General features: G+C 40.7%; 1 protein-coding gene across 1 annotated transcript; it reads left to right on the forward strand.

The window, feature by feature from the left end:
• Positions 1 to 21,149: 21,149 nt before the first annotated feature.
• On the forward strand, positions 21,150 to 21,671 carry LOC108462056 (uncharacterized). The gene is made up of 2 exons (XM_017762056.1): positions 21,150 to 21,170; positions 21,276 to 21,671. Exons 1-2 carry the CDS (start codon positions 21,150 to 21,152, stop codon positions 21,669 to 21,671), a joined length of 417 nt encoding a protein of 138 aa, XP_017617545.1.
• Positions 21,672 to 22,403: the final 732 nt, after the last annotated feature.

Raw genomic sequence — 22,403 nt, forward strand, 5'->3', positions numbered from 1 at the left:
TGAGTTTTCGCAAACTCAGTGTGTACAACCCTCGAAGAAAAGCAAGCATTCAAAAATCATCATACATAAAACATGCAATGCAATCCCATCCCAATAATGCATCCGCTACACACCAGCTCCGTCCCCCGTCACACCATGTGGGACATAAATATCGACCCACCTAGGCCACACACCAATGGTAGCCCAGTTGCGAAACTACCTTCATTTACATATTGGGCTTTAAAAGTTGTCGGTGGATCCACGATTGTCAGGCAACCATGCGATCCTCATATACTTCCTCCGTTCCATAGTTCCCACCCCATATGCAACCTAAGCAGAACATCATATGTATGCATGTCTCATCCATAAAACTTACATTCAACACCTAGGGGTATTTTAGTCATTTTCACCCTTAGGGGTATTTCAGTAATTTTCCCTTAATTATGGTTTTCACTTACCTGGACCCGTTAACAAGTCCCGCGAGCTAAGATGAACGAATACTATGCACCAGGTAGGATTCCAAAGAAGAGGTGGTGGGTCATTAAGACCGGTTAAGTACCAAGCTCTCCCTAGATCCAGTCCTAGACATGCATAAACTCGTTGCCACACCTTAACCCTTTGACTTGTCCACTGTCGCAATATATTAATTAAGTCTTATGTAGTTATCATATACTAGGCCCAAAACCCCTTACAATGCCCAAACAAATTCACATACCTGTATCTGGCCCATTAAGCCCAATCATATTCATATGACCCATTAGGCCCAAACCACCTGTATATGGCCCGTTAGGCTCAAATCACATTTATATGGCCCGTTAGGCCCAGTTACATTCATACTCATGCTCACATACAAATTCCTATCACATAGCATCAATATTCAGTTTTTGCCTATTATGGGCCCAACAGCCCATTGGGCCCATTTAGCCCATTCTGGCCCGTATGGCCGAATTACAACCCAAGTCCACGGAATCGCCCGTGGGTCTCAGGCAGCCTATTGGTCTCCCTCTTACGAGTGTTCGCGCACTCGTAAGACTACCGTAGCCAAACTTTCGGCTTTTGTTCCGGTGAGCAATTTAAATCCTCCATTATTCTCTCAGTGGCCTCCAACCAATATTCAGCCACGTTAGAAGCCACGCCAGCCACGCCCTTAAAGATCTCAACCCCATTCGATCAAAGTCGCTCCGGAATGGACCCCCAATTTCTGCTGCCGTTATTGGGCCTAGCGATCCTTTCCAAAATTCTCAGCATTGCCTGCGACAATGCATCTTCTCCCGCGGCCCAATCATACTATCCATTCCCAGCCACAGGTGAGGCCAGAGCCTCTTCTACTCCAACATCAGGCATATGGCCCGATGTCGACAATTCATCCTTAACACCTCCGCAGCCTCAGCAATGGCCTCTCGTACCTCTTCTAGCACTCATCGCTGATTTGTGAGTTTTCTGAATTAAAAATTTTATGAGACCCTAAGCTCATTTCATCTAGGCCCAAAATTCGGGGCGTTACAACTCTACCCCCTAAAAGAAATTTTGTCCTCGAAATTTCCAACTACTAACACAGACTACCACATCATACTTTTACTACGCATTCTAATTCCAACTTAGGTAAATAGCACACTTCATGCAGCTTCTTCTAAAATTGCAAAGTGAAACGTGGGTCCCTATCAGATATTATGGAAACTGACACTCCATGCAATCTTACAATCTCTACCACATGCAGCCTAGCCAGCCTTTGCAATGAGTAGTCGGTACGAATCGGTACAAAATGGGTAGACTTGGTTAACCGATCCACTATGACCCATATCGAGTCTTTCTTAGTAGGCATTAAGGGTAGCCCACTAACAAAGTCCATAGTGATCCTTTCCCACTTCCAGAGTGGAATCTTCATTGGCTAAAGCAATCCCGAAGGCAGCTGATGTTTCGCCTTCACCTTTTGACAAACTAAACACTTGCTTACAAACTCCATAACCTCGCGCTTAAGTCCAGGCCACCAGTAAAGCTCACGCAAATTCCGATTCATCTTGTTTCCGCCAGGATGCATAGCATAGAGACAGCTATGTGCTTCCCGCAGAATGGACTACCTTAGATCATCTTCCTTGGGTATACATATTCTCCCACGGAAACACAATACTCCTTCACTACTTATCCCAAAGCCCGATGTCTCCCCACTCTCCACTTTTCTGAAACGAGCACCTAAAGTCTCATCTATTAACTGCTTACTCCTTATCTGTTCGACCCACACAGGCTTTACTTGAAGCTCCGCTAACAAGCTACCATCATCCAACAAGCTTAAGCGAGCGAGCATAGCTCTCAAGTCTGACTTAACCATACGACTCAACGTGTCGGCTACCACATTCACTTTGCTAGGGTGGTATTCTATCGAGCAATCATAATCCTTCAATAATTCCACCGACCTACGTTGCCTAATGTTTAGCTCCTTTTGGGTAAGGAGGTACTTCAAACTCTTGTGGTCCAAATAAATTACGCACTTCTCCCTATATAAGTAATGCCTCCATATCTTAAGCGCGAACACCACCGTAGTTAGCTCCAAATCATGGGTTGGGTAATTCACCTCGTGAGTCTTAAGTTGTCGTGACGCATACGCAACCACCTTCCATTTTTGCATTAATGCACAACCTAAGCCCACATGCGACGCGTCACTATAAACCGTAAACTCCTTTCCAGGCACTGGCTGAATCAACACAGGGGCCTACATTAAAACTTTCTTGAGTTTTCCAAAATTATCCTGGTGCTTGTTCGTCCAAACAAATGGTACCCCATTCCTCAACAACCTAGTTAAGTGTGCAGCGATTACTGAAAAGCCCTCAACAAACCGCCTATAGTATCTTGCCAAGCCAAGAAAACTTTAAATTTTCGATACCGACTTAGGTGCTTTCTAGTCTAACACCACTTTAATTTTCTGAGGATCCACCTTAATCCCCTCGGCTGACACCACATGTCTTAGAAAAGTAACCTCCCTTAGCCAAAATTCACACTTAATGAATTTGGCATACAACTACTTCTCCCTCAAAGTCTGTAACACAATCCTTAAGTGTGCATCATGCTCCTCCTCATCTTTTGAGTACACCAGAATGTCATCTATAAAGACTACCACGAACCGATCTAAGTAGGGTTGGAAAACCCGATTCATGAGATCCATGAAAGTGGAGGGTGCCTTCGTCAGCCCAAATGGCATCACCAAAAACTCGTAGTGCCCATAACGAGTTCTGAAAGCTGTCTTATGAACATCCGCCTCCTTAACCCTCACTTGGTGATATCCTGAACGCAGATCAATCTTTGAGAAAACAGAAGCTCCCCTAAATTGATCAAAAAGATCATCGATTCTCGGTAGAGGGTGCTTGTTTTTAACAGTTAATTTGTTTAACTGTTTATAATCAATGTATATTCACAAGGGTCCGTCCTTCTTCTTTACGAACAACACCGGTGCTCCCCATAGAGACACACTTGGTTGTATGAATCCTTGATCCAACAATTCCTGAATCTGTGCCTTAAGTTCTATCAACTCCTTTGGTGCCATCCGATGAGGAGCGATGGACACCAGAGCCGTACCAGGTAGCAGCTCGATTCTAAATTCTACTTCTATGCTCGGTGGCAACCCAGGCAGCTCCTCGGGAAAGACATCAGGAAATTTCGTAACCGTTCTCAACTCCTTAACAGTATGGCTCTTAACATCCGTATCACTAATATAAGCCAAAAAGGCTTCGCATCCCTTTCGTACTAACTTTTCAGCCTTCAACGCTGAAATCAAATTCGACAGGTAATTCTGGCGTTCACCAATTACTACCACCTCCTTACCCTCTGCCGTTCTAAACACCATTTGCTTTGCAGCACAATCCAAGGTGGCTCGGTGCTTCACCAGCCAATCCATACCAAGATTAAGTCGAATTCACTAAACGGCAGCTCCATCAAGTTTGCTAAAAAGGTAATTCCCTAGACTACTAAGGGTACATCCCTAAACAACTTAGTCACTCCTACTGACTGCCTTAACGGACTTATCACAGTCATCTCATTCAGAATAATCTCAAACATATCACCCAAAGACTCAATCTTATTGCATGGAACATATGAATACGTCAATCCAATATCAATCAAGGCTGTGTAAGGTAACTCATATATAAAGAACATAACCGTTATCACATCTAGGGCATCCCCGTCCTCTCAGCGACAAGCAGTATAAACCAAAGCTGGTTGTCCTGCCTCAACATCGCCTGCATTTCTGCCTGGTGCTCCACGTCCTCGTCCATTGTCGTTACCGCCCTTGGCTTGTCCACCACCCTTTGGCGGCAGCTATCCACCCCTTGGTGGCTGAGCACCACCTTACCCACTACTGGCTCTCGACCTAGCGTTTGAGGGAAATCCTTGATCCTATGCTCCATAGACCCACAACCAAAACAAGCACTCGTCCTCTTTCAACACTCGCCTCCATGGCTTCACCCACAATCAGCACAAGGTGGCACCCCTGGATTAGTAGCAGGGGGCCCTGCTCTAACTAGTCCGTTAACTTTGGCCCTAGCCCTAGGCCTCTGTCCAACACCAGGAGTCTCAGCCTCCATCTTATTCTTACCGCTTTTTTTCTCTCGATTTAAGCACTCAGTACACTTTACCTCCTCTGCTATCTTTGCTTTATCCACCAACTCTGAGAAAACTCGCTCCCTCTGTGGAGCTATCAGTACCCTGAGGCTATCTCTAAGTCCATCCTCAAACCTAGTGCAACGATCATTCTCCGTTGCCACCATTACTCTTGCATACCTACTAAGGCGTAGAAACTTTGCCTCATACTCCGGCATCGATTTGTTTCCTTGGGTCAGGTTCAGGAACTCCTTCCTTCTAGCATCCACATAGCTTGCACCCACATACTTCCCTTGGAAAGCAGTTTTGAAGAACTCCCAAGTGACCCACTCCGGTTGGGTGCCCTCTTTCACTGTCAACCACCACTGGTAGGCTTCTTTCCTTAATAGTAACACCTCAAACCCGACCCAGACGTTATGGCCGAATCTGAAGTGTTACATTGAAGTGTTTTAGCAAAAATCGTGTTTTCATTGAAAACCCTTCTTAAACAAAAGAAACCTTAATTAACTTAAAAATAAACACACCTTTCAGTTTCGAAAGCCTTGTTTAAAACATTTGATTTAAGAAAACTTATCATTTAAAAATTAAGTTACGAAAACGTAAAAAAACATACTATAATTTAGGAACCCATGTTCAACTTCTCGTAATTACAATGAAAATAACAATAATTCAAGTATTTAGCATATTGAAAACCTTATTATAGTCTGGTCTGAAACATACTTAATAAAATAAAACTTATAAGCTTTAAAAAAAGTCCAAATTTGTCTTGTTAGCTAGCCACCCAAAGTCCCTCCATACATCGAACCGTCTACTAAGCATCACCTAAAAATAAAATAAAAGAGGGGGTGAGTTTTCGCAAACTCAGTGTGTACAACCCTTGAAGAAAATCAAGCATTAAAAAAAAATCAAACATGCAATGCAATCCCATCCAAGTTATCCATCCACTACACACCAGCTCTGTCCCCGTCACACCATGTGGGGATATAAATATCGACCCACCTAGCCCACACACCAATGGTAGCCCGGTTGCGGAACTACCTTCATTTACATATTGGGCTTTAAAAGCCGTTAGTGGATCCATGATTGTCAAGCAACCATGCGATCCTCATATACTTCCTCTGGTCCATAGTTCCCACCCTATATGCAACCTAATTAGAACATCATATCTATGCATGTCACGCCCACAAAACTTACATTCAACACCTAGGGGTATTTTGCTCATTTTCGCCTATAGGGGCATTTTAGTAATTTTCCCTTCTTATGGTTTTCACTTACCTTGTCCCATGAACAAGTCCTGCGAGCTAAGATGAACGAATACTATGCCCTAGGTAGGATTTCAAAGAAGAGGAGGTGGGTCATTAAGACCGCTTAAGTACCAAGCTCTCCCTAGATCCAATCTTAGACATGCATATACCCGTTGCCACACCTTAATCCTATGACTTCTCCACAGCTCAATTAATTAATTAAGTTTTATGTAGTCATCATATACCAAGCCCAATACCCCTACATACATGAATATGGCCCACTAGGCCCTGTAACACCCCGAACCCGAGACCATCGCCGGTGTCGGAAGCGAGGGGTTAACGAGCTAAATCCTCTTAAAGCACCGACCAATTTGGCATTTCCAGACAGGCTGGAAAACTGCGTCACTGTCGCCTTAAAAATCATATCTCGAGTTTCAAAACTCAGAAACTGATTCTGTAAATTTTCCCTGAATTTAGACTCATATATCCTTCCATGAATTTATTTCTAGAATTTTTGGTCGGGCCAATTGGTACAGTTTATTAGTTAAAGTCACCCATATTACAGGGATTGACTGCTCTGACCTTTGTGCTTTACAACTTGAATATCTCTCTGTACAGGGCTTTAATACTGGTGACGTTTGTTTCTAATGAAACTAGACTCAAAATGGAATCTGCACATATAAGGCATGACTTCTAATTCTTTCTGGATAATTTATAGCAAATTTTTAGAGTCGCGACAGGGGACCCAGAAACCGTTCTGGCCCTGTCTCACAATAACTTTAATATCTCTTAACATGTAACTCCTATGACCGTTTCGTTTCTTCCATATGAAAGTAGACTCATCAAGGTTCATTTACATAACTTATTCACTATTTAATACCATTCCTACAAATTTTGGTGATTTTTCAAAACCACACCACTGCTGCTGCCAGCATCTATTTTCAAGGTAACCTTTACCTATTTCATGATTTCCACGATTCAATTGGCCCTTTTTGCATACATAGCACAAGTGTGATCATGATTAACCATTCCAATGGCTAATCTTTTCAAAACCATTCCATACCCCATAATAATCATCATACAAACGATTATAGAATCATACTAACAACGTATATAAGCCATTTCCGCATGGCTACCCAAGCTTACATAAAACCGAAAGGTACATGACCTTCTACAATAGGGTAGTCCTATACATGCCATTTCAAAGTTCAACCAAAATTATACCCAAAATGGAGGCTTTGATAGTGTAGATGACTTCGACTTTAATGATCCCGAATCCGATCGCTAACGAGCAAAATCTATAAAAGAGAGCCAAAGCAACGGGTAAGCATTTTTTTATGCTTAGTAAGTCTCAAGCAATAAAATCAGTTTTAACTAAAGCATTACATTCACATAGCCAAATGAATCATTTCATTAATACACATTCACATAATCATGCTTACTTCACACTTCATCATTATATACTTTCACAAGATATCAACCAATTCAATAGCTGAAAACTCGTTAGTCGATTGAGCGAATGTTACTCAAACATATCGACTTTTCCAATGCACATATAAACATACCTTATCCTTTGGACTTTTCGAGCGTACTAATTAAATTTATTACAGCAACCAACGCCACCTCCAGCCCAAGCTTCTTCGGAATACAACCGGATATAACCACATGCACGAATGCCTTCGGGTCTTAGCCCGGATAGAACGACTTGCACAAATGCCTTCGGGTCTTAACCCGGATATAATTACTAGCATAAATGTCTTCGGGACTTAGCCCGGATATCATTCAATTGCTCATGCACACACATACATCAATAATCATTACACATCCATGTTTCATTTTCGTTACTATGGCTCAAACACAAACATATCACTTGCATAATCGCCTTCGGGACTTAGCCCGGGTATCATTCAAATACTCATACACACATAAATCAATAATCATTACACATCCATATTTCATTTCACATAATTCGAGTAGGGTCATTTCTTGAGGACTTACCTCGGATGTCATCGAACGGCTTCAACGGCTATTCGATCACTTTTTCCTTCCCTTTATCGGATTTAGCTCCCTTTGCTCTTGAGCTTAACGAATGCAAGTAGAAGTATTCAATATTTTTCTCAATAATGTTTACTTGTTAATCACATTCAGCATCTCATATCAACTCATTTTATTATAAACTATCAATCGACTTTTTAAACCAAAACGCCATTATAAGGCCGATTGTTCTTGGTCATACATACACGAAATCAAAAATAAATTCCAAGGTTTTCACATTATAAGGTACTAAGTCGAATACAGTTGCTAGGTTCACATACATTCTTCATCAATTTCTTCTTTAAACAAACACATTTAAGCATTCCTTTCAGATTATCAACTCCAACCACATTCATTACTCAAGTATAGTATTTTCACATTCGACAATAGTATTACATACAATAGCCGATTCTTCTTACTTTGTATTTGTGCATCTATTTGATCATTAGTTTAGTTCAAACACCCATACACCAAGATTCATCAAGTTTAGCATGAAACATAAACCTTAATCCTCAATGACCACTATGGCGAAAATCCTAGTCAACCCAAAATCACAATTTCTAGCATGGGTTACCTAGAGAACTTGGTAACTAGCTCAATTTCATCTAACGTTTCAAGAATTCACATGAATTTCTCACTTTATTTATAGCTTAGAAACCGAATGGTTGCTCCCTTAGAATCGGCCAAGAAGAAACAAGAACAAAACTTGTTTCTTTCACCCATCCACCATTTCTCCTTAAAACACAAGACAACAATCATTTTCCTCCATTTCTTCCATGGTGATTACCCACTATCACCACACAATCAAGATTTTGACAAGGCTAAGTAGGAAACTTAGTAACTAGCTTAATGTATGCTAATATTTCAAGAACTAACATGAAATCACTTACCTTGTTCCAAGCTTAAGGGTGACCGATTGGCTATCTCCCCTTCTTCCTTTGAGTTTCGGCCAAGCTAAGGAGGATGAACACTTTTCTTCTTTTTTTTTTCTAGTTACGGCACAATGGGGGGCAAGGATGAAACAACCTTGGTTTCTCTTCCCACTCCCCTCATATTTTATTGTTCCTCCCACAACATGTTATCACAACATGTTTATTATATTCTTTACCCATCACATTTTGTCTATCTTCATTACCATGGCCGGCCACTTCCTATAGTTTGGCTAAATTGACATGCAAATCCCTCATGTCTTTACTTCATGCATTATTTGGCCACTTAAAATTTCACCTATCGCATTTTCAAGTCCTATCACATGGGTCCTTTCTTATAAATTAGCACCTAATTAATAAAATCAAGGCACGAAATATTTACACATACAAATTCCACATACAATAAGCACAGAATATAACACCTAATTATTTTTGTGACTCGGTTTTGTGGTCCCGAAACCACATCCCGACTAGGGTCAATTTTGGGCTGTCACAACTCTCCCCCACTTAAGAAATTTTCGTCCCCGAAAATCTTACCGGTAAATAGGTTTGGGTACCGCTCTTTCATAGAGTTCTCGGGTTCCCAAGTAGCTTCTTCTATCCCGTGTTTGAGCCATAACACTTTCACTAGCGGAATTCGCTTGTTTCGCAACTCTTTCACTTCACGTGCTAGGATACGAATCGGTTCTTCTTCATAACTCATATTGGCTTGAATTTCAACCTCTGTTGGACTAATCACGTGCGATGGATCAGATCTATAGCGTCGAAGCATCGAAACATGAAAGACATCGTGAATCTTTTCGAGTTCGGGGCAAAATCAAACGATATGCAACTGGATCGACTCGCCGGATATCTCATATGGCCCAATGAACCTCGGCTCAACTTGCCCTTACGGCCGAATCGAGTATCTTTTTCCAAGGTGAAACCTTGAGAAACACTTTATCTCCCACCGATGCTCGATGTCTTTACGCTCAGATCCGCGTCGACTTCGACGATCGGAGGCTATCTTCGACTTTCACGGATTACTTCCACTTTCATTCAGATCTCTAATCAAATCCACCACGAAAATTTTGCTTTCACCGAGCTCACCAAAACAATGGTGTACGGCATTTACGACCGTACAAAGCCTCGTAGGGTGCCATCTTAATACTTGATTGAAAGCTGTTGTTGTGTTTAATTCAATCAATGACAAATACCGCTCCCATGAACCACGAACTCGAGGATGCAACATCTCAACATATCCTCAAGTATCCGAATTATCACTCGGATTGACCATCGGTTTGGGGGTGAAAGCGGTCTGAAATGCAACTTGGTACCCAAAGCTTCTTGCAACTTTTTCCAAAATCGCGAGGTAAATCTCGGATCTCTATCCGACACGATGGAAATAGGCACCCCGTGTAATCTCACAATCTGAGAAACGTACAGTTCGGCTAGTTTGTCCATTGAAAAGTCCGTACGTACGGGGACAAAGTGAGCCGACTTAGTCAATCTATCTACAACGACCCAAATCGCATCCTTCTTACTCACTGACAATGGCAGTCCGGATACGAAGTCCATTGTGACTCGATCCCATTTCCACTCGGGTATCGTGATCGGCTGAAGTAATCCTGAAGGCACTTGATGTTCCGCTATCACTTGTTGACATATTAAACATCTTGAAACAAATTCGGAGATGTCTCGTTTCATACCATGCCACCAAAACCGACGTTTCAAATCGTTGTACATCTTCGTACTCCCGGTGGATTGCCATTCGGCTACAATGGGCTTCGTTCGAATTATCGAAATAAGTTCAATTCTTTGGAACACACAGACGACTTCAACCTCAAACAATCGTCATCATCGATCCGAAACTCCGATTCCTTGTTCGAACACACTCGCCCGCTTTTGCAACCAACTCATCGTCGACCTTCCGAGCTTCACAAATTTGATGTATTAATAATGGTTTGGCTTTCAATTCAGCTACTAACACATTGTCGGATCGAACGGACAAGTGCACATTCATCGTCAGAAGCGAATAATGATTTACGACTCAAGGCATCCGCAACGACATTCGCCTTTCCCGGTGATAGTCAATGACCAGCTCATAATCCTTTAACAGCTTGAGCCAACGTCTTTTTCGCAGATTTAAGTCTCTTTGGGTCATCAAATATTTGAGACTTTTGTGATCCGAGTACACATGGCACCTCTCACCAAATAAGTAATGTCGCCAAATCTTTAAGGCGAATACGATGGCAGCCAATTCGAGATCATGGGTCGGATAATTTTTCTCATGTGGCTTTAATTGCCTCGACACATAGGCCACAACTCGACCTTCTTGCATCAATACACAACCTAACCCAAGTAGGGAGGCGTCACTATAGATGACAAACTCTTTGCCAGATTCGGGTTGCACTAGAATTGGGGCCTCAGTCAAATAAGTTTTCAGTTGATCGAAACTCTTCGACATTTCTCCGTCCATTCGAACTTAACATCCTTTTGGAGTAAGCCGTCATTGGCGTGGCTATCATTGAGAAACCTTTACAAATTGTCGGTAATAACCTAGTAAGCCCCAAAAGCTCGAACCTCGGTAATATTTCTGAGGCTTCCAGCTAAGTATGGCTGAAATTTTGTTCGGTCGACTCGAATGCCCGATGCGTAGATATCACATGCCCCAAGAAGCTAACCTCTCTTAACCGTAACTCACACTTCTGAACTTAGCATATAATTGCTTATCCCGTAGAATTTGCAAGACTAACCTCGGTGTTCAGCATGTTCGGTCTCATTTCTTGAATAGACCAAGATGTCATCAATGAATACGACTACGAACCGATCTAAATATGGTCCAAGATCCGATTCATCAAATCCATAAATACCGCAGGGCATTAGTAAGCCCAAACGGCATCACTAGGAACTCGTAGTGACCATATCTCGCTCAAGGCGCCTTGGGCACGTCCGAATCTCGAATTCGCAATTGATAATAGCCCGATCTCAAATCTATTTTCGAGAACACTGAGGCTCCCTTCAATTGATCGAACAAATCGTCAATACGCGGTAACAGATATTTGTTCTTTATCGTCGCTTTATTAAGTCGACGATAGTCGATGCACAACCTCATGGTCCCATCCTTCTTTTCACAAACAACACCGGCGCACCCAAAGGCGAAAAACTCAAGGGCAAAACCTCTATCCACCAATTCTTGCAACCGAGCTTTCAACTCCTTTAATTCTATCGGTGCCATACGATCTGAGCTATCGAAATTGGAGTGGTACCAGTACCAATTCGATGCCAAACTCTATTTCCGAACAGTGGTAAACCCGCAATTCTTCGTGGAAAACATCCGGTATTCACAAACCACCGCATCGATTCGGGTTTCTTTTCGACTCCTTGTCATCGAGCACATACGCAAGGTACGCTTTGCACCCTTTTCTTACATATTTCCGCCAACATTGCGATATTACGGTGGCAACCCTTTAAGTCCGTAGACTCAACCCGAATTATCTCGTTATTCGCGCACCTCAAATCGATAGTCTTGCTTTTGCAATTTACAACCGCATCGTGCATGGTCAACCAATCCAAACCAAGAATAACGTCAATTCATCGAACGGCAAAAGCATCAAGTCCGCCGAAAACAAGAACCTCGAATACTAGGGGACTTTTCTTGCACACTTTGTTGACAAGCACGTAATGACCCAAGGGTTTGACACCGAATTACAAACTCAGAGACTCAATAGGCAAAGTCTTCTTTGGATGCTAAGGTTTCACATATATAAGAATGAGTAGAACCGGGGTCAATCAAAGCAATCACATTAGTATCGAAAAGAGTGAAAGTACCTGTAATAACATCCGGTGAGGCAAGATCCTCGCGTGCAGATGGCATAAGTCCTAGCAGAGCACGAGCCTCAGATCTGATGGTAGCATCTCTAAATCCTCTCTGACCGCCACTAACATTGCCCATATTTCTAGGTGGCCTACTTTGAGCAGTGGTAGCACCCGGGTTTCCACTTTGACTTACATTTTGTTCGAGCAACCTCGGGCAATCCTTGATAAAGTGGTCACCGATCCACACTTATAGCAGAGCGATCACGGAACCTCAGACTCCCGAATGCCATTTGCCACAATGCGGACACTCGCCTCTCTCGGCGATCATTTCCACCATCATGGCGATCAAGTGACTCGTGTGGTCACAGGAGGTCGACCAGCGATCTCGTCTAGAAAAGCCCAAAGCGCCTCTAGACCGGCTCACATCATCTCAAAATCTCTTCGATGCTGTTGAAGAGACTTTCCGAGGACCTTTTCGAATTCTCCAGCCCCACATCAACTTTTGTTTCTCCTTCCTAAGCTCTTCGACTTTACAAGCTCGCTCAACAAGTACTACGAACTCTCGTATTTCGAGAATGCCAACGAACATCCTTATATCATCATTCAGCCCATCCTCGGCGTTTACATAATAGCTTCGACGAAATGCATTCTCGCACAGTCTGCTAAGCCTCACAAATTTTCATTCGTAGTCAGAATCGACATAGAGCCTTGCTTAAGATCAAGAAATTCCTTTCGCTTCTGGTCGATGAATCTCTGACTGATATACTTTTTTCGGAACTCGGTTTGAAAGAATTCCCAAGTCACTTGCTCTCTAGGCACCACAGAAGTCAGAGTACTCCACCAATAGTAGGCGGAATCGTGTAGCAAGGAGATGGTACACTTTAAGCACTCATCGGGTGTACAAGATAGCTCATCGAGCACCCGGATAGTGTTGTCCAACCAAAATTCAGCTTGCTCGGCATCGTCGCTATCCGTAGCCTTGAATTCAGTGGCCCCATGTTTACTAATTCTGTCGATCGGGGTTTACTTAACCTTATTTGGTCGATTCTGGAGGTATTGTAGGTCTTGGGTTACATTAGTCGGGAATGGAGGTTGTGGAACAGTAGTGTTAGTTCGAATGTATTGGTTGAACCAATCATTCATCACACTATAAAAGGCTTGCCTAGCCTCATCATTCGGATTGCTGGCCATAGGTTGAGAGTCCGCCGCGCTGTCCCTTGCGCGGAGCAGCGCCACACTCTCCACATCATCAGCTATTGCTCGGTTGGGATCGGGATCCATTGCTATAAACAAACACAAATTGATTGTCGAAATCACCACACTATCAATTTATCACTATATGGCATGTATAGCTAGACCCTAAACATATCACGGTAGTCCTAGAATCGACTAAACCGTAGCTCGATACCAATAAAATTGTAACACCCGAACCCGAGACCATCGCCGTGTCGGACGCGAGGGGTTAACGAGCTAAATCCTCTTAAAGCACCGACCAATTTGGCATTTCCAGACAGGCTGGAAAACTGCGTCCACTGTCGCCTTAAAATCATATCTCGAGTTTCAAAACTCGAAACTGATTCCGTAAATTTTCCTGAATTTAGACTCATATATCCTTCCATGAATTTATTTCTAGAATTTTTTTTCGGGAAAATTGGTACAGTTTATTAGTTAAAAATCACCCATGTTACAGGGATCGACTGCTCTGACCTTCGCGCGTTACAACTTGAATATCTCTCTGTACAAGGCTTTAATACTGGTGACGTTTGTTTCTAATGAAACTAGACTCAAAATGGAATCTGAAAATATAAGGCATGACTTCTAATTCTTTCTGGATAATTTATAGCAAATTTTTAAAGTCGCGACAGGGGACCCAGAAACCGTTCTGGCCCTGTCTCACAATAACTTTAATATCTCTTAACATGTAACTCCTATGACCTTTTCGTTTCTTCCATATGAAAGTAGACTCATCAAGGTTCATTTACATAACTTATTCACTATTTAATACCATTCCTACAAATTTTGGTGATTTTTCAAAACCACACCACTGCTGCTGCCAGCATCTGTTTTCAAGGTAACCTTTACCTATTTCATGATTTCCACGATTCAATTGGCCCTTTTTGCATACATAGCACAAGTGTGATCATGATTAACCATTCCAATGGCTAATCTTTTCAAAACCATTCCATACCCCATAATAATCATCATACAAACGATTATAGAATCATACTAACAACGTATATAAGCCATTTTCGCATGGCTACCCAAGCTTACATAAAACCGAAAGGTACATGACCTTCTACAATAGGGTAGTCCTATACATGCCATTTCAAAGTTCAACCAAAATTATACCCAAAATGGAGGCTTTGATAGTGTAGATGACTTCGACTTTAATGATCCCGAACCCGATCGCTAACGAGCAAAATCTATAAAACAGAGAGCCAAAGCAACGGGGTAAGCATTTTTTTTATGCTTAGTAAGTCTCAAGCAATAAAATCAGTTTTAACTAAAGCATTACATTCACATAGCCAAATGAATCATTTCATTAATACACATTCACATAATCATGCTTACTTCACACTTCATCATTATATACTTTCACAAGATATCAACCAATTCAATAGCTGAAAACTCGTTAGTCGATTGAGCGAATGTTACTCAAACATATCGACTTTTCCAATGCACATATAAACATACCTTATCCTTTGGACTTTTCGAGCGTACTAATTAAATTTATTACAGCAACCAACGCCACCTCCAGCCCAAGCTTCTTCGAATACAACCGGATATAACCACATGCACGAATGCCTTGGTCTTAGCCGGATGTAGTCACTAGCACAATGGCCTTCGTCTTAACCGGATATAATTACTAGCATAAATGTCTTGGGACTTAGCCGGATATCATTCAATTGCTCATGCACACACATACATCAATAATCATTACACATCCATGTTTCATTTTCGTTACTAAGGCTCAATCACAAACATATCACTTGCATAATCGCCGGGACTTAGCCCGTATCATTCAAATACTCATACACACATAAATCAATAATCATTACACATCCATATTTCATTTCACATAATTCGAGTAGGGTCATTTCTTGAGGACTTACCTCGGATCTTTGTCGAACGGCTTCAACGGCTATTCGATCACTTTTTCCTTCCCTTTATCGGATTTAGCTCCCCTTTGCTCTTGAGCTTAACGAATGCAAGTAGAAGTATTCAATATTTTTCTCAATAATGTTTACTTGTTAATCACATTCAGCATCTCATATCAACTCATTTTATTATAAACTATCAATCGACTTTTAAACCAAAACGCCATTTTAAGGCCGATTGTTCTTGGTCATACATACACGAAATCAAAAATAAATTCCAAGGTTTTCACATTATAAGGTACTAAGCCGAATACACTTGCTAGGTTCACATACATTCTTCATCAATTTCTTCTTTAAACAAACACATTTAAGCATTCCTTTCGTATTATCAACTCCAACCACATTCATTACTCAAGTATAGTATTTTCACATTCGGCAATAGTATTACATACAATAGCCGATTCTTCTTACTTTGTATTTGTGCATCTATTTGATCATTAGTTTAGTTCAAACACCCATACACCAAGATTCATCAAGTTTAGCATGAAACATAAACCTTAATCCTCAATGACCACTATGGCCGAAAATCCTAGTCAACCCAAAATCACAATTTCTAGCATGGGTTACCTAGAGAACTTGGTAACTAGCTCAATTTCATCTAACGTTTCAAGAATTCACATGAATTTCTCACTTTATTTATAGCTTAGAAACCGAATGGTTGCTCCTTAGAATCGCCAAGAAGAAACAAGAACAAAACTTGTTTCTTTCACCCATCCACCATTTCTCCTTAAAACACAAGACAACAATCATTTTCCTCCATTTCTTCCATGGCCGATTACCCACTATCACCACACAATCAAGATTTTGACAAGGCTAAGTAGGAAACTTAGTAACTAGCTTAATGTATGCTAATATTTCAAGAACTAACATGAAATCACTTACCTTGTTCCAAGCTTAAGGGTGACCGATTGGCTATCTCCCTTCTTCCTTTGAGTTTCGCCAAGCTAAGGAGGATGAACACTTTTCTTCTTTTTTTTTCTAGTTACGGCACAATGGGGGGCAAGGATGAAACAACCTTGGTTTCTCTTCCCACTCCCCTCATATTTTATTGTTCCTCCCACAACATGTTATCACAACATGTTTATTATATTCTTTACCCATCACATTTTGTCTATCTTCATTACCATGGCGGCCACTTCCTATAGTTTGGCTAAATTGACATGCAAATCCCTCATGCCTTTACTTCATGCATTATTTGGCCACTTAAAATTTCACCTATCGCATTTTCAAGTCCTATCACATGGGTCCTTTCTTATAAATTAGCATCTAATTAATAAAATCAAGGCACGAAATATTTACACATACAAATTCCACATACAATAAGCACAGAATATAACACCTAATTATTTTTGTGACTCGGTTTTGTGGTCCCGAAACCACATCCCGACTAGGGTCAATTTTGGGCTGTCACAGGCCCAATTCTCATTTATATGGCCCATTAGGCCTAAATCATATTATATTCATGCTCACATACAAATTTTCTAATACTTAGCATCATTTTTCAATCTTTGCCTATTATGGGCCCAATAGCTCATCAGGTCCATTTAGCCCATTTCGGCCCATTTGGCCAATTCTCAACCCAAGTCCACGGAATATCCTGTGGGCCTCAAACAACCTATCAGTTTCCTCTCCACGAGTGTTCACGCACTAGTGTGACTACCGTAGCCCAACTTTTGGCTTTTCAGCTTTTGTCGATTCATTATGTGTGTGCAGTGTATGTACACACTTGGTAAGCAAGCGTGATGCGATCTCCTTAGCCTCAAACCTGCAATCGTTATTACCCTTTGATAAATCACATGTTTAATGCATATTTTACTAAAAACCGAAACCTTACTTAACCTTACCTTGAACACAAATCCCTAAAAGCTTTTCCTTGCTCACGTACTCGTTAGATCTGCATTAATCTTTACTATTAAATTGGAATAAAAGATGACTTGTATCCAACACAAGTCCCCTTACCTTAACTATAAACTTTCGGCCACCTTAGCCAATGAGAGAGAGGGATACTTACCAAAACCGCAACACCTAAGGAGCAATTCGGCAATGAGCTAAGATCCGAGATCCGATACTAATTCCCTACCATAGTTGATTAGAAAGAGTGAGGGACAATATTCGATACTTAGCAAAGAAACAGATTGGAAGAACAATACTTACACTAGATTTGACCGAAGTAGAAGGAGTAGTGATTGCACCAAGGGTATTCGGCTAAAGAGGTTCGACCCTTTATGATTTTGTATAGAAAAAGAGGGTTATTCGGCTCCAAGGAAAAAGAAAGGAAAGTCAGCAATGAGGTAGAGGAAGAATAGAATTCGACACAAGGAAGAAGAAAAAGAAAATAAAGGCAGAGGGTTTTCGGCTTTTAGAGAAAAGAGTTTCTGGTAATAGGGTGAAGGAAATTCGGCATTAGCTTCATACCCTAGCATTTGGCCCCTATTTATAAGCCTTATAGCTGAATTCGCCCATGCCTAATTCCCCATTGGGCTCCATCACTTCTCCCTTCTCATCTCCTCGTTTTTCTCCCTAATAACCCCTTGATCCTTTCCTTAATTTTCTCTTCTGAACACTCTTCTTGGAGTCCATCTTCATGCCGCTTCCATCCTTCTAGAAGGCCAAAATTAAATATCTAAAAACATTAAACTAGGATTAGAACCTTGGACCTCCTTGCTAGCTATTAACGCCACCTCCCTACACTCTAAGTGGCGTCACTAAGCCACTCTTCTATAAGGCCTTTTGATGCTATTTTCCCTATCTTTATTTAAAAGTCCAACTACTTGCCAACCCTGATTCTTTTAATAATTAAATTATAATTTCTTCTCCTCCTTAACTCAAACTCAAACCTTGACCAAGACCTACCTTTGCGTAATTAACACTTAACCGAAATTATTAAGCACAAAAAGAAAAAAAAATTTATGAAGTCATAGTTAGTTTCATAATTACACCGATGTCTTATAAAAGTAATTAAAGAGTAGATTGTTTTCGAAAATCCTTTACAGTTCCAAGATCCTACGGGCTTTAGTTCCACTCTAAAAAAATCATCTAAATTAGCACTCTAACTATCTACTGTATAATAATTCAAACAAGCTTAAGAATAGAAAACTTACTTGGTTCGACGTCGGAGACTCAGTGTGCCGCTCAGCAAGGCATCCCTTTTTCCAAAACATTGTGATTCAATCAAAAATATTTTTTTAAAAAAACAAAAAAAGAAACCAAGTAGTAAGGCCCGATTCATAGCCCGAGTTTTGCAACCAGGCTTTGATACCACTAAATGTAATACCCAAACCCGGCCCAGACATTAAGGCTAAATTCGACGTGTCACATTGAAGTGTTTTAGCGAAAACCGTGTTTAATTGAAAACCCTTCTTAAAATAAAAGAAAATCCTAATTAAAAAAAAACTCTTTTCAATCACTTGTTCAAAACATAGGATTTGATGACAATATGTCACTTTTTAAATTTTAGTTGTGAAAACGTAGAAAATACATACTATAGTTTATGAAACCATGTTCAACTACTTATAATTACATCACATAAAAATAATAATCCAAATAATAATAAAATGGAAGCCTTATTACAATCTGATTTGAAAAGTACTTAATAACATAGAAACTTATATGCTTTAGAAAGAAAACAAGTCCAAATTATCTTGCTAGCGGGCCACCCAGAGTTCCTCCAAACATCGAACCTTCTATTGAGCATCACCTGAAAATAAAATAAAAGAGGGGGTGAGTTTTCGCAAACTCAGTGTGTACAACCCTTGACGAAAAGCAAGCATTCAAAAATCATCATACATCAAACATGCAATGCAATCCCATCCCGATAATCCATCCGCTACACACCAGCTCTGTCCCCCGTCACACTATGTAGGGATATAAATATCGACCCACCCAGCCCACATACCAATGGTAGCCCGATTGTGGAACTACATTCATTTACATATTGGGCTTTAAAAGCCGTTGGTGGATCCACGATTGTCAGGCAACCATGAAATCCTCATATACTTCCTCCGTTCCATAGTTCCCACCCCATATGCAACCTAAGCAGAACATCATATGTATGCATGTCTCAACCATAAAACTTACATTCAACACCTAGGGGTATTTTGGTCATTTTCGCCCTTAGGGGCATTTTGGTAATTTTTCCTTAATTATGGTTTTCACTTACCTGGACCCGTTAACAAGTCCCGCGAGCTAAGATGAACGAATACTATACACCAGGTAGGATTCCAGAGAAGAGGAGGTGGGTCATTAAGACCGGTTAAGTACCAAGCTCTTTGTAGATCCAGTCCTAGACATGCATATAACCGTTGCCACACCTTAACCCTTTGACTTATCCACGGTCACAATATATTAATTAAGTCTTATGAAGTTATCATATACTAGGCCCAAAACCCCTTACAACACCCAAAAAAATTCACATACTTGTATCTGGCCCATGAAGCCCAATCATATTCATATGCCCATTAGGCCCAAATCACATTTATATGGCCCGTTAGGCCCAGTTACATTCATACTCATGCTCACATACAAATTCCTATCACATAGCATCAATATTCAGTTTTTGCCTATTATGGGCCTGACAGCCCATCAGGCCCATTCTGGCCCGTATGGCCAAATCACAACCTAAGTCCATGGAATAGCCCGTGGGTCTCAGGCAACCTATTGGTCTCCCCCTTACGAGTGTTTGCACACTCACAAGACTACTGTAGCCAAACTTTCGGCTTTTGTTTCGGTGAGTAGTCCAAATCCTTCATTATTCTCTCAGTGGCCTTCAACCAATATTCAGCCATGTTAGGAGCCACGCCAGCCACGCCCTTAAAGATCTCAGACCGTTCGATCAAAGTCGCTCCGGAATGGACCCCCAATTTTCGCTACCATTATTGGGCCCAGCGACCCTTTCCAAAATTCTCAGCATTGCCTGCAACAATGCATCTTTCCCAGCCACAGGTGAGGCCGGAGCCTCTTCTACTCCAACATCAGGCATACGGCCTGATACCGACGATTTAGCCCTAACACCTCCGTAGCCTCGGCCATGGCCTCTCGCACCTCTTCTAGCACTCATCATTGATTTGCGAGTTTTCTGAATTAAAAATTTTATGAGACCCAAAGCGCATTTCATCTAGGCCCAAAATTCGGGGCGTTACAATTAATGTCCACTCATAAGTTCAATGGTCTAATTGCAACATAAAGGCCTTTCATTTAAAAAGACATAGCAAATAGGCGCACTTAACATGTGGCAAGCAACTTTTACATTTTATGTGATTAAGTCCTTTTATCAAATTGAGCACACAAACGATTAAATTTTTATACGAAACTTTCACACATGCTTAACCACATACTGTAAATACAGAAAATAGTATTTAAATATTTTTTTGACTCGGATTTATGGTCCCGAAACCACTATTTTGACTAGGGTCTAAATCGAGATGTCACGGAGAAACTTATTTGTGAGCGGTTAAAGGCTACTTCAGATAGGCATAAATCTTATGCTGACTTGTTAAAATATTGAGTATTAGGTTGGTGATAAGGTGTTTTTGAAGGTTTCACTTTAGAAGAAGGTTTTAAGGTTCGGGAGGAAGGGTAAGCTCAGTCAAAGGCTCATTGGCCCTTACAAGGTTATTGAGCAGATTGGACCGGTTGCTTATCGTCTTTTGTTGCCGCCTGAGCTTGAGCACATTCACAATGTCTTCCATGTTTCCATGTTATGGAAGTATAGACCGAATCCTTCTCATGTTGTTCCTATTGAGGAGATTGAGGATCAATCTGACCTTTTGTATGAGGAGGAACTGATTGCGAGCTTAGACCATCAGGTTAAGGTGCTATGCAATAAGACGGTTCCATTGGTGAAAGTTTTATGGCACAACCATAAGACTAAGGAAGCGACTTGGAAGTCAGAAGATATCATGAAGCGTTACTATTTGTACCTATTCGATTTAGGTAAATTTTGAGGACAAAATTTCTTTTAACAGGGGGAGAGTTGTAAGGCCCCGAAAATAGGTCTAGTAGTTTTGGGTAAATTTACCAGTTTCCGAATGAAAATTTTGGGAATTAATCAAGTTAATTAGCAATTTATATTCTTACTTAGTTAGCTTAATTTCATCTAAAATGGGTAAATAATATTCCAAAAAATAAAAATATTTTTAGAAAAATTAATTTTATGGTTTTAAATAAAATTTGGATAAAAAGTAAATATTTTGGGTTTAATTGGAATTTAAAAATAATTTAAAATGGGGGTTTAATTGGGTGGTTTAAAATATTAATTAAATGAGACTAATTTGAAAAATAAGGGAAATGTGCAAGATGTTTTATAGCAAACAAACCATATTTCTAAAATCTTGGAAGGAAAGGAGCAAGTTGTAAAATAAGGGTAAAGAGGGAGTGGTCTAATGGCAAATTCCCCAAATTTTGAAAATCAAGTGGGGGTTTTAGTTTTAAAAACTCTACAACTACCTCACTTTTCACTTATTTTTCACCCAAATTGAGAGCTCTTTCTCTCTGTTTTTAGTGATTGGAAATGAAAAAGGTGAGACCTTTACAATTTTATGGAGTAAAAATAGAGAAAGGTGAAGAAGATGAAATAGAAAAGAAGTTAGAAAAGAAATGAATCGGCTAGGGTAAAACATGAGAGAAAATATAGCAGTGACATGGGGGATAAGATTAACCTGAACTTGTGCCCTGAC

Source organism: Gossypium arboreum, chromosome 8, assembly GCF_025698485.1.
Source record: "Gossypium arboreum isolate Shixiya-1 chromosome 8, ASM2569848v2, whole genome shotgun sequence".
NCBI classification, from domain to species: domain Eukaryota; kingdom Viridiplantae; phylum Streptophyta; class Magnoliopsida; order Malvales; family Malvaceae; genus Gossypium; species Gossypium arboreum.

Coding starts and splice junctions, on each gene's coding strand:
- LOC108462056 (XM_017762056.1), top strand. CDS start 21,150: ATGTCACGGAGAAACTTATTT. Junction 21,171..21,275: donor TGTCACGGAGAAACTTATTT/GTGAGCGGTTAA, acceptor GTTTCACTTTAG/AAGAAGGTTTTAAGGTTCGG.